At 41.9% G+C, this 10,734-nt stretch overlaps 1 protein-coding gene across 1 annotated transcript; it reads right to left on the minus strand.

Annotated features, from left to right (window-relative positions):
- Positions 1 to 1,733: 1,733 nt before the first annotated feature.
- LOC128427257 (zinc finger protein 385C) lies at positions 1,734 to 9,377 on the minus strand. The gene is made up of 7 exons (XM_053414347.1): positions 9,201 to 9,377; positions 7,730 to 7,837; positions 4,891 to 5,071; positions 3,027 to 3,410; positions 2,679 to 2,881; positions 2,400 to 2,498; positions 1,734 to 1,955 (listed from the first exon to the last, which is right to left on the minus strand). The coding sequence occupies exons 1-7, from the start codon at positions 9,375 to 9,377 to the stop codon at positions 1,734 to 1,736; spliced, it is 1,374 nt and encodes a 457-aa protein (XP_053270322.1).
- Positions 9,378 to 10,734: the final 1,357 nt, after the last annotated feature.

The raw sequence follows: 10,734 nt of genomic DNA on the forward strand, positions 1-10,734 counted from the left end.
AACTTTAACAGCAGCTTTGGAGGCAATTAAGTACAGCGCAATTAATATAATCAGCTATATTTGGCTGTGCGCAACAGAATACGTGTTTAATAGGTGCCTAAGAACTAAAATACAAAGCCCCATTTTGCACACATGCACACTACCTGATATATGTTGACTTTCAGGTTGAAAAGATTAATTAAAAGTGGCATTAGAATGAAGCAGAGAGAAATAAAGTTTTAATAAAATGTCTACCTTTTCCCACTAGCTTGTGACTCTTTATCTGGAAGTCTGCCTGAAAACAATTCCCACGCAGTAATATAGAAATCTATTGTGATTCTAAGCAGGGGTTTTGCATTAATAGTAAATATATCTAGTTGGAATATCTATTTTTTATAATGGCCATTGATTGATGTCAAACTGATCCACAACTAATACTGTTCACATTTAGTTGAGTATCAGTAGAGGGCACTAGAGCACTGTACAATATGGGATATGCTCCTGTGTGAGGAACACATCAGCAATGACTTTTGTTGTGTTTTAGTAGGTGGTTATCAGTATTTCAGAGGCTTTACGTTAATACTCGAGTACAAACTGATCCAAAATATGCATGCCTTCATAAGAAAAGAAACGATCACAACTGTGTAAAAAAAAGTACTATTTATACATTTTCATCGAATACAGTACTGACATTTTAACACATAATAATTTACATTATTGCAATTAATGCAGTTACACTTGTCATGGATTTTACACTAGTCAGGGGACACATCAAAAATACATATTGCTTATGATGATTCAGCACAACCATGTGGGAGAGAGAAAAATTAAAGAACAGTTTTTAAATACCACTTTATACAAAAAAAACATGATAAATATTGTCAGACACATTTGAAATGTGGTTAATTCTTTTTTATTACACTCTGGATAACAGTTCATCTCTCCATATTGCACAAACAACCTCAAGCTGTTGCAAAGATCGTATTCATATAACCGTCCCCTGAAGAGCTATTCATAATGGCTCATGTCGAACAAAATCAAGTTTCAAACTTTAAATAACTTTAAACATTAAAGCATCTCATTGTATGCATTACATGTAGGGGATTTCAATAAAGCAAGCATTCTTGGCATCATTATCATGGTGGTGGTTGATTGTCATCTCATAACACAGAGAGCAAGTGAGAAAAGAAGAATGTATATATTTATCTAAAATAAATATTATATATGTCTATCGGTGGGGGATGTTCTATGGAAGTAGCCAGTTCCATGGGAGATTTACATCATTTAGATAAGTTCATAAAAGCAAAGATGAAATATTGTACATGATTGTACGTTTGACTAGAAAGATCTAAGAATTAAAGACATTTGGCAACAAACATATAGTAACATTTACACAGCCTAGTGTATCTGTCTATTATATTCTTATAAATAAAAGGATGCTTGTCATTATGGCTTCCATGTTCCCCTAACCCTGGGGGAACATGCACTCAACAGCTTGTCGAGAGGAAACAGCTGAGTGATGGTCCGTCCATTTTTAAGAAGACAAGACACTGGTCAGTCAGTGCTGATATCTCAACCCACACCAGGAGATTGAGGCATACTGTTCCCATGACCATAAACAGCCAATGATAACATGCTGACACGTTGCCCTCGCTGTCGATGCATAGTGTCCTGTTGTCATTCAGGGAGGGGGGGGGGGTCCCCTGCCAGGTCCAGCTTTTGCACGGTCGGGTCCTCTAGCCTTTGGCTCAATGCTAGTAAGGAGAGAAGATTATGGGTGCATGTGTGGCCCTCAAAGGTCCTGGGGCGGGCCTGAAGAGCGTGGGGCTGATCAGGGGGCCCTGGAAGATGGTTGGCGGCAGTCGTAGTGCCAAGGGTCCGTGAGCCATGGTGCAAAAGGCAGCTGGATTGAGGTGGCTGGTCAGGAAGCCGGCTGGCAGGGCCTTACAGAGATGCTTCTGTAGGGCCAGTTTAGTCTGACACACAAGACAAAAGATTTATTTTAATTATACAAAAGACTCCAAAGGTCTTTCACTGTAGACACATATTTTCCATGCAATTAATTCACTTGTCATAAATATCCTTCAAACTAGTATCAAATTTAGTTGTGTAATATTTCAGCTTTTATTTTTTGGACCAAGGTTAAACTTCGGCCTCTATCCAGTCTGATATAAGGATTTATTTAATATATTTGTATTTAGCCATTGATCACGGTTATTACAAAACTGGGACCGACAAACAAATGTGATCATATTTAAATAAAATACTCAAAAGAGAAGTAGCATTTCATTATCTGCAACTTATGCATACAGTGGTTATATCAACTTGAGTATATGTGTATGTACTGTTTGAAGGAGGGCCATTTAGAATATGTACAAAAATAAAAACAGTCAAATCTGATGTGTGTGATAAATTCTTACCGCTAAGATTGCACTGGGCTGTAGTTTATTATAGGGGCTGAACTTTGTCTTGACAGGCTTCCCAGCCAAACGCTCTTTGTGTCTCCTGCTGCTCATGTGCTAAAAGGGGACAGAGCAGCGATTCGCTCAGGACAGATCTGACTCACACAGCGAAGATCCCATTACTTCACCTTGTACAACACAAAGGGTAACCGTCCTGTCTCTTTAATTGCCGGTGGTCGGCCGTTTAAATAGCAGCCAAATTAGTCACATTAATTACATTCGGATCAACCCACACACCTGCTTCAGCTGTGTCTCGGAGTTGACGGACATCTGGCACAGTTCACAGTGAAAGGGCTGGCTGGACACGCACACCACCGCTCTGGTCTTGCTGCCCATCCGCTGCTTAATTCTGCTGGTGGGTCTGGGCGATGATGTCATCTTGGCCCTGCGTTGTGACTGGCTGCTGTTTGGACCGTCCAGCATCTGTTTGTGCTTGGAGCCTGATGCAGCCAATCAGAGAGGAGGAGGAAATGACAGAATGATAATTGGTTATAGGTAAAAATAATGTTTTTAAGCGCTGAATAAGATGTTGTTCTTATTGTAGTATACCACTACCACTGTAGTTGTAGTGGTAGTAGTACGTACCACTACAGTGAGCTTCCAACTGGGAGCTGGAATTGACCGTCACTTTGCAAGTAGGACAATGGATAGGTTGGTTTTTGTTGCTCTTGGCCTCCTTAGCATCATCCACCTTCGCCACCTCCTCCTCACCTCCCGTGGAGCCTCCCTGAGGATCAGAGGGTGGGGCGGAGATGGTGGCCGGGCTGCACCCTTCCACAGGTGGACTCACCGAGGGTAGATCAGAAAGCTGAGAGCCAGGGGAGACCTGAGGGGAGACCTGAGGAGAGACCTGAGGAGAGCGGAGCAAGGAGTCCAAGGCTGAAGGTTGAGATGAAGGGGGGGCTGCCAGTGAACTCCCCAGGGTGATTTCAGTTTGCTGCTGTGCAGGTGGAGAAGACAAGGTTGGGCCTGAGGACAGAGAGATAAAAAGAGGTTGTGCTATACGACAATTCCATATTTGGCTTTATCTTTCTATCTATCTATCTATCTATCTATCTATCTATCAGGCAGACAGACAGTATCATAAATGGCTTGTAGCATATACAGTCTACAGCCTGTACGGGTATGAATAAAGACCAGATGATTTGAAAATGAATTCTGCTGGGAAGTTTAGCCAGAGGGGAGATAAAAAAAAAGAATTCTCGACTCATGCAAAAACCAAAACATAAATTATTTTCCCACTCTGCTCTTCTATCGTCATTCTATATAATTGACCTGTCATTTTGTATATGTTCCCTGTCTTTCATATGAGCTTGTCATTCTACATTTCTCACACTCATCAAGTCATTTTTCTCCTCTGCTCTATCATCTCTCTATAATTCAGACCGTTCCCTCGTTTTTTCGCTGCCATTTCAATTTTTCTTCCTCCATCACTCTGCCTCTCTGTCATTGGTTCTCTGTCTCTTCTGAAGCTCCCTCTGTCACCATCAATCAACAACCATGGCAACTGGTGAATGTAACAACCTTATCATTATGTGGTTAGAGGGAAATTGATAGGTGCTGAAAGAACATGGGAGAAGGAGATCAATAAGGCTCGACGGAATCTGGAAAGGGAAGATGGTCATATTTTTTTCAGTGAGTCAGAACAAGAGACAAATAACAGAAAGAGAGTAAAGAGACCGAAGTCGTCAAAATCGTACAGTTTGTAGGCAAGACGCGGAAGATTCAATAGTTAGAATATAAAAAATGGGGAAAAGGTTCCAGGGAAGGTTTGACCATCTAGGACCCTCATGTGTTTTGGTATTTGAGTATTTGTGGATTTGAACAATCTTAAAGCAACAGTGTGTAACATTTACTGAGCAACAGCGCCCTCTGCAGCCACACGTGGTGATTTATTCTGATGCGCGAGCTACCACTGCAAGAAATCCATCAAAATAAAAGCTAGATTTGAATGACTACTACGTATTTTTTAAACGATCTGATTACTCTTGAACTTGCATGAACCTGGTTCTGACACTTAAAGCTGTGACAGCAGACCAACAAAAATCTTAACTTTAACCGTTTTTACTGGTCATCATGCTGCCACCTCTTCTGCTACACACTTTTCTACTCTCTCTGACCAAGTCACAACAAATCTTCTAACAGGGGCACGGAACCAAGGAAGAAGTTGTGTTGAGGTGCTGAGGATTTGCAAGCAAAAACCAACATCAGAGGAAATAACCCCCACTGCATTCACCGGATTTTTATTCTTAAGTGCTTTGAGGCTTCTCATCATGAAGAATGTCTTTGCATGATGAGGGTAATTACGTATCTGACAGAGCCAATGATAGCAGGACAGGTAATAGCAGGTAATTAACCAGATGAGTGACAGCAACCGAGCCTTATTGCTTATGTCACTTCAATTACCAATAATTACTCACAGGATGGAGAGTTTAAAAAAAAACTAAACCTTTTTTGTCTTTCATAAGAGAGAGGTCTCTTGGCACCGCTGCTCCTCCCATCATGCCCCTCTCTCGGTCTTTTCCCGCTGTGGATGGACCGTGTCCGTTCTTGTGCCGGTTCCTCTGGGTCTCCAAGGCCTTTAGCTTGCGAGCATGCTTGTGACCTTTGTAGTGGGCCTCTGCCTGGGTCTAGCACACACGCAGATACATACACACAAGCAGAACAAGCAGAGTGGAAAGTCAATGGACAGCACATGCACGGAATCACTGAATTAAAATGATTAAAAGGACAGCATGAGATCAGTAAACTGTAATCGTTCCATCTGTTCCAGCTCTCTGGCTTCACATGCTTCTATGGAGTCGGGAGGGGGAAAAAAAATGATGCGATCAAGCGTTTGACTCTGAGGAAGAGTCACGTCACCATTTCGATCATCGCCATCGTCATGGCTGTGCACAAATGAGCATCAGTTGGACTCATGGCGTCTCATGACCATCCACTGAGCTCATCATCCCACTGATTCGTTCTGACACAAAATGGCCTGTGTCCGTTATGCCGCAACACGAAATGACTTCTCCGCCCTTCTGCGGCGAGAGAAAACACATTTGTTGCAGCGTGACAACAGATGCATTCAGATCGGGGATCTGTAGATAAAAGACGTGCTCTACAGAGGAAGATCAGTGTCCGGCAAACGGGAAGTGCACCACCAGTGAAACAAAAACAGCCGAAGCAAAAACACATTCATCTTGGAATCCATACAGATATTACATAGCTCAGATATCTGTGTTTACAGGTAAGGAGGGAAGATGACTTATTCACTGTCACCAGCCTTTAAATGTTGGAGAGAGCATTTTGCAGCACTTTTGTAAATGAAGGACACGAGTGCGCTCCCTAAATCAACATCGTAACTCAGTGGGGATCACTGTGTCAAGACTTCAAGTGTCTGGCTTCACACGAGGCCGTTAGATAATTTGTCATTCGCTCAAATTATCCATCCTAGTTACCAAGCACACGCTCCACAGCCTCTGCTAATGCACATATAGCTCATAGTGTGTGGAGATGATCTTTTAGTGTGTATGTGTGTGTATGTGTGTGTGTGTATAGGTAGGGGGGGCCTAAGTGTTCCCATCAACACTTTGCATAAGGCTCGGCCTGCGACACAAACAGAAAGGGCAGCACCGTGGGTTGAGCAAAGGGTGCACGACCCCTTTGGCTACGCTGAATGTCAGTGCACACCAACCATTCAGGGAGAAGTCGCTCTCATCTGCATAACTACCCAGCATGCCAGTGCAGTATGAGTTTACTATGTTCCACCATAGTAACTTAAAACAACAAAACAACAAAGTATCCAAGGATAGCTAAACACAAATCCCCAGGGACTGCACGACCTCGGCCGACCTTCTTTCCAGCAGCTTTATGCGTTCTCACACCACTGAGGCCCAGATGCTTCACACACAGTGAGCAACAACTGTCCTCCACTAAAGGGCAGAATAACTTAAAAAACAAGTTCAGTCGTTCATGCTCTTGTTCACTGAGTTTATAGCTTTTTGAATATTTCCAAGTCCATATACACTTTTCATGTAGCAGTTTATAGGTTTTACTTATCAAAAAGAAACCTATGTACGACTATATAGTGTGTATATAGTCGTCATCGAGTTTTGACACGGAACGAACAGCTTCAGCTTTCTATTTGGGTCAATTCACATTATCATCCGACTTAATGTGTGTTCATCTGGTTGTGGATTTTATTTCCTGTGTATGTCTCTACTTTGGCCTAGCATGGCACGTTGGCTTAAACACACCCTATGTTGTGTATTGTAAACACGACACACCTTTTTTATTAATTTTTTTATAATTAATATGATAGTCTGCTGTGACATCAGGTTTTTCCTTCTTCTCATAATATCAAGCTAAAGCTGCACGTCCAACATGACAAATACAGATGGACGTCTCTGACAGCGACACCTTCCATTCCTCCGTACAACACAAAGCAGTGAGTATAAAACACAAACAGACTTCAAACATTCGGAACTATTCCTTTAATCTCAATTCTTCAAGGGGTACGATTTCCAGCCACTCAGTGCTGCCCCCTGTTGGGACCTGGTACCTGCCTGCAACTTGGCATCCACCTCCCGGGTCAGGCTGCAGGTAACAGAGGGGGGAGGAGGAGAGAGCCTGTTAGCTAAAAGAATAAAATACTTGACAACATGACTGTCTGTCCAAAAGTGAAGAGCAGAGGAGGAGAGAGATGAGGAGGTAAGGAAGTGAGGATAGTGTGCGCCAGTGTCCTGCTTCCCTCAAGTCTCAGGCGACACACAAAGAAGAGTCATTGTCATTCTGCCAGGTTCCTCCTGACAATATAAATGCTAATATGCATAAATGAACTCCACAGGAACAGGAGCCAAATGAACTTGAAAGGGGAGGCGTGATAAGATGGGGAAAAAGCCACAGAATTAGCTGACTGGTTTTTCTTTTAAAGAACTCAGCAGTCGATTAAAAAGAAAAAAGGAAGCCGCACGATAGGAACGATTAGAGGAGTAACCTGCTTCCAGATTGTCTTCAGACCACTAGGATGAAAAAATATTAAATGTGGAGAAAGAACAGGGACGTCTGACTGCAGGAATAATCAAAAGATGACAACACGCATCAGGAGGGTCACAATGTTTTAGACTCATAGAGAGATAAAGCTCATTTAACAATCCCTTCACGCTGTCATGTAAAAATGTCTCAGGTTGATTTAACGAGTGACGAAGTTCTGCTGAAATCACGACTGTGTTGTCAAAAGTAGTTTTCCCACCTTCCGACAGGAAAAAGAAAACGCTGACTGATTGAACGAGCGTCTGACTCACGGTGGAGTTGAAGCGCAGGTGACAGATGTTACAGGAGATGATGGGTTTCTTCTTGGGGGGGGTCACACCAAAGGTATGGTTGATCACTGCCTTCTGCACTGGGTCCATCTACGAGATACAAACACACACACGCACACACACACACACGCATACATATCTCAATAATTTGCACTTTGTGTGGCACTTTTAACACAGTTTTCTGGGTTTGAATGCCTGTTTTTTACTTTACAAAAATACATATATATATATATATATATATATATATATACAAACAATATAATTCCATATGATGTTTGCGTTATCAACAGTTATTTCCAAAACCATCAGTTAAATGTATTTGTCCCAGAGCCAATTACATTTTGGAGCAGATCCAGATAAACCGATACATTCTTCATGTTCTTAAACATTGCGTTTTTTTAAATTTTCCCAATTTCATCCGTGAACAATTCACGGATCTTGATGAAGACAATCATTATTTTTTAAGGGAATAATATCCATGAGTGTTTGCTATTTGGTGAAGCTTGATTGACTTTGAGAAGTCCCCCGAGTGCCATTCTAGTTCCACGTGGGACATTACTTTGACTTTAGCATTTAGTCGGCGGCGTATAGTAAGATGAAGAAATTACAGCTCAATTTACACTTTTTAAATATCCCATTCTGATCAGTTCTATTCATGGAGGTAATCCCTACAGTGCAGTCGTGTTGGTGGAGTCTTATTTTTAGCCTCTAGGTGTCAGACAGGAATCTTCTCTCAGCCTCCCACCTGCCTACGTTTAATAAGTTTCCTCGGATTTGTCTCATAAAGGGTCAAAGCTAAATGTAGACTGAATGTACAATATTAGTTTCACCTTCCGGAACCAGACCAAATTCATATGCGTGCGGGTGTATAGTGAACTTAGGGATGTCCTGATCTTGTTTACCACTGACTGGTGCGAATATGACAACCTGCCAATGTAGTCCCGGAGAAACATTTATATTTTCCTATACACCATGGCCACAAAGTGCAGGTTTCAAGTGAAATAAAGAGGATTATATAAAACATGCTTCTGCTTCACGGCTCAAACCAACAAGACGAGTAAATAAAAAGCTTAGAAGTTGGTCTTGCAAACAAAACAAGTCCTAAATATTCTGAGCACAACATTGAATGAAAAAATGTTTCCTCTTGTAAATTGTTGCCTAATACTTAGTTCAAGTAGACAGCCGCCGCTACTCAGACATCACAAGACGCTGATCTGATGCCTGCTTTTTCTAATTAAAATCGTGCATCATCTAAGCTTCTTGTTGACGTTCGAAAATATTTACCTTTCTGCTCCAAGTTGTGGATAATGTTGGTTTATAACATATGTATTATGATGCTAGTTTAGACAAAGTATTTACAGGCCCTGTTCGGGGGCTGGAGATATTTCCCACTTGCATTTACCTGCACGACGTGTGTGTGTGTGTCTGTGTGAAATCTGATCTGGTATCTCACCGTGTTGAAGTTTGGGAAGAGGCTAAGCGGCGAGGAGCCGTTGACCCTCAGTGGCAGAAAGTGCTCCAGCGGGGCATGACCCTGCGCCTGGAGGGGTCGACCCGGCAGAGGCAGGGATCCCAGGAGGGGGTGCACCTGACCCTGGGACAGTGCACCTTCAGAAAGGGAAGAGAACATTTACATGAACACATCGCTGGGAAAAACTGGTTCCTTCCAGCTTCTGTCATCTCATTAGAGGGAATTGTGGTGTTTTTCAACCTGGGCCCTTTGTGTGTTAATGAACAGTGTTGGATCACGTTTGTGGATTTTCCTCACACAAGCCCACCTGAGCAATTCATCCTAACACACACAAAGAAAGATTTTAGCACTCAGCATATGAGCTCAAGATCCATCGCCGCAGTGAATGATTCACTCAGTAAAGCTTTAATGACTTCAGTAATAGCAGGGGATAAATGATGAGAGCCTTCGCGTGGCCTTTTCCCGCTTCACTAGTCCATAGTTTATCTTGACAAATGTCTCTGGCCTTTAAACACAGCACTTGTGTGTGTAATTGTGTGGTTTGGTTCTTCCTCAGATCCTGGAAATGTGTCTCACTGGATAAAGAGGAAAGGGACTTTGAATGAGGGGTTAGAATGAGATGGGGACTGTACACACATATTTTTGTTTTGGTTTTATTTGCTCCCCAGTTTTCCATCTTTTTGCACACATCAGTTCTGTAGCATTTATTCAAATCAATCTCACAATCACATTTAGCTTTGAATTCTCCTTCCACGTGACCTCTCCTCTCGCTTCATCTCAGTTGCCCTAAATGCTTTTAGACGGCTCATGCTTCAAGGAGCCCCATGGCATGACCTTTGTCTGGACCCAAAATAAACATCAGTGCGCCCGCATGTAAATTAATTCATTCTTACATCAGCATGGTGTATGCTAAAAGTATTGTTGGAAGAATAAAATAAATATAAATCAGCATTGGATCTGGATCCAGTTTATCAAGTTATCCTAACGTTGAATGGGTTTAATGGGTACAAAACCAAATTTTTGAAGCTCTTGAAATATGAGGTTAAAGGAAATTAATGGATGAAAAATCCAGAATATAACATTAAACACAGCCATCTTTGTCATACATTACAATATTTAAAAGACTTGGGTGGGAGGTTTGGCTTTAGCAGGATAGAAATTGTCAAAAGGATGCATAGATGGATATTTATCTATAATAGACTGTTGCAGATTATTGTACCAAAACAGAATATCAATAAGTGTATTGGTCATGAACAGCTGGATACATTCTGTAAATACTGCAGTGAGTGAATCAAAGATGTTTTTTCAGCACAACAGGAGAACACATTTCCCAACTGTACTTCCTCTGCACCTCTGGATTTCAAGTGTTATCTCTGAGGAAGAAGCAGGTCTGGAAGTCCTCGAGCATGAGCATGTTTTTTTTATTAATCTGGTCTCATTCAAACTGGTTCTTAAGTCTGAAAGGAGACATAGGAACGGAGGGAATACTAAATATAGGGACACGGCTTTAGCAGGA

This window comes from Pleuronectes platessa, chromosome 21 (genome assembly GCF_947347685.1).
Source record: "Pleuronectes platessa chromosome 21, fPlePla1.1, whole genome shotgun sequence".
Classification (NCBI taxonomy): domain Eukaryota; kingdom Metazoa; phylum Chordata; class Actinopteri; order Pleuronectiformes; family Pleuronectidae; genus Pleuronectes; species Pleuronectes platessa.

Coding starts and splice junctions, on each gene's coding strand:
- LOC128427257 (XM_053414347.1), bottom strand. CDS start 9,377: ATGTTCTCTTCCCTTTCTGAAGGTGCACTGTCCCAGGGTCAGGTGCAC. Junction 7,838..9,200: donor TCTTCCCAAACTTCAACACG/GTGAGATACCAG, acceptor TGTATCTCGTAG/ATGGACCCAGTGCAGAAGGC. Junction 1,956..2,399: donor AGCCCAGTGCAATCTTAGCG/GTAAGAATTTAT, acceptor CTTGTGTGTCAG/ACTAAACTGGCCCTACAGAA.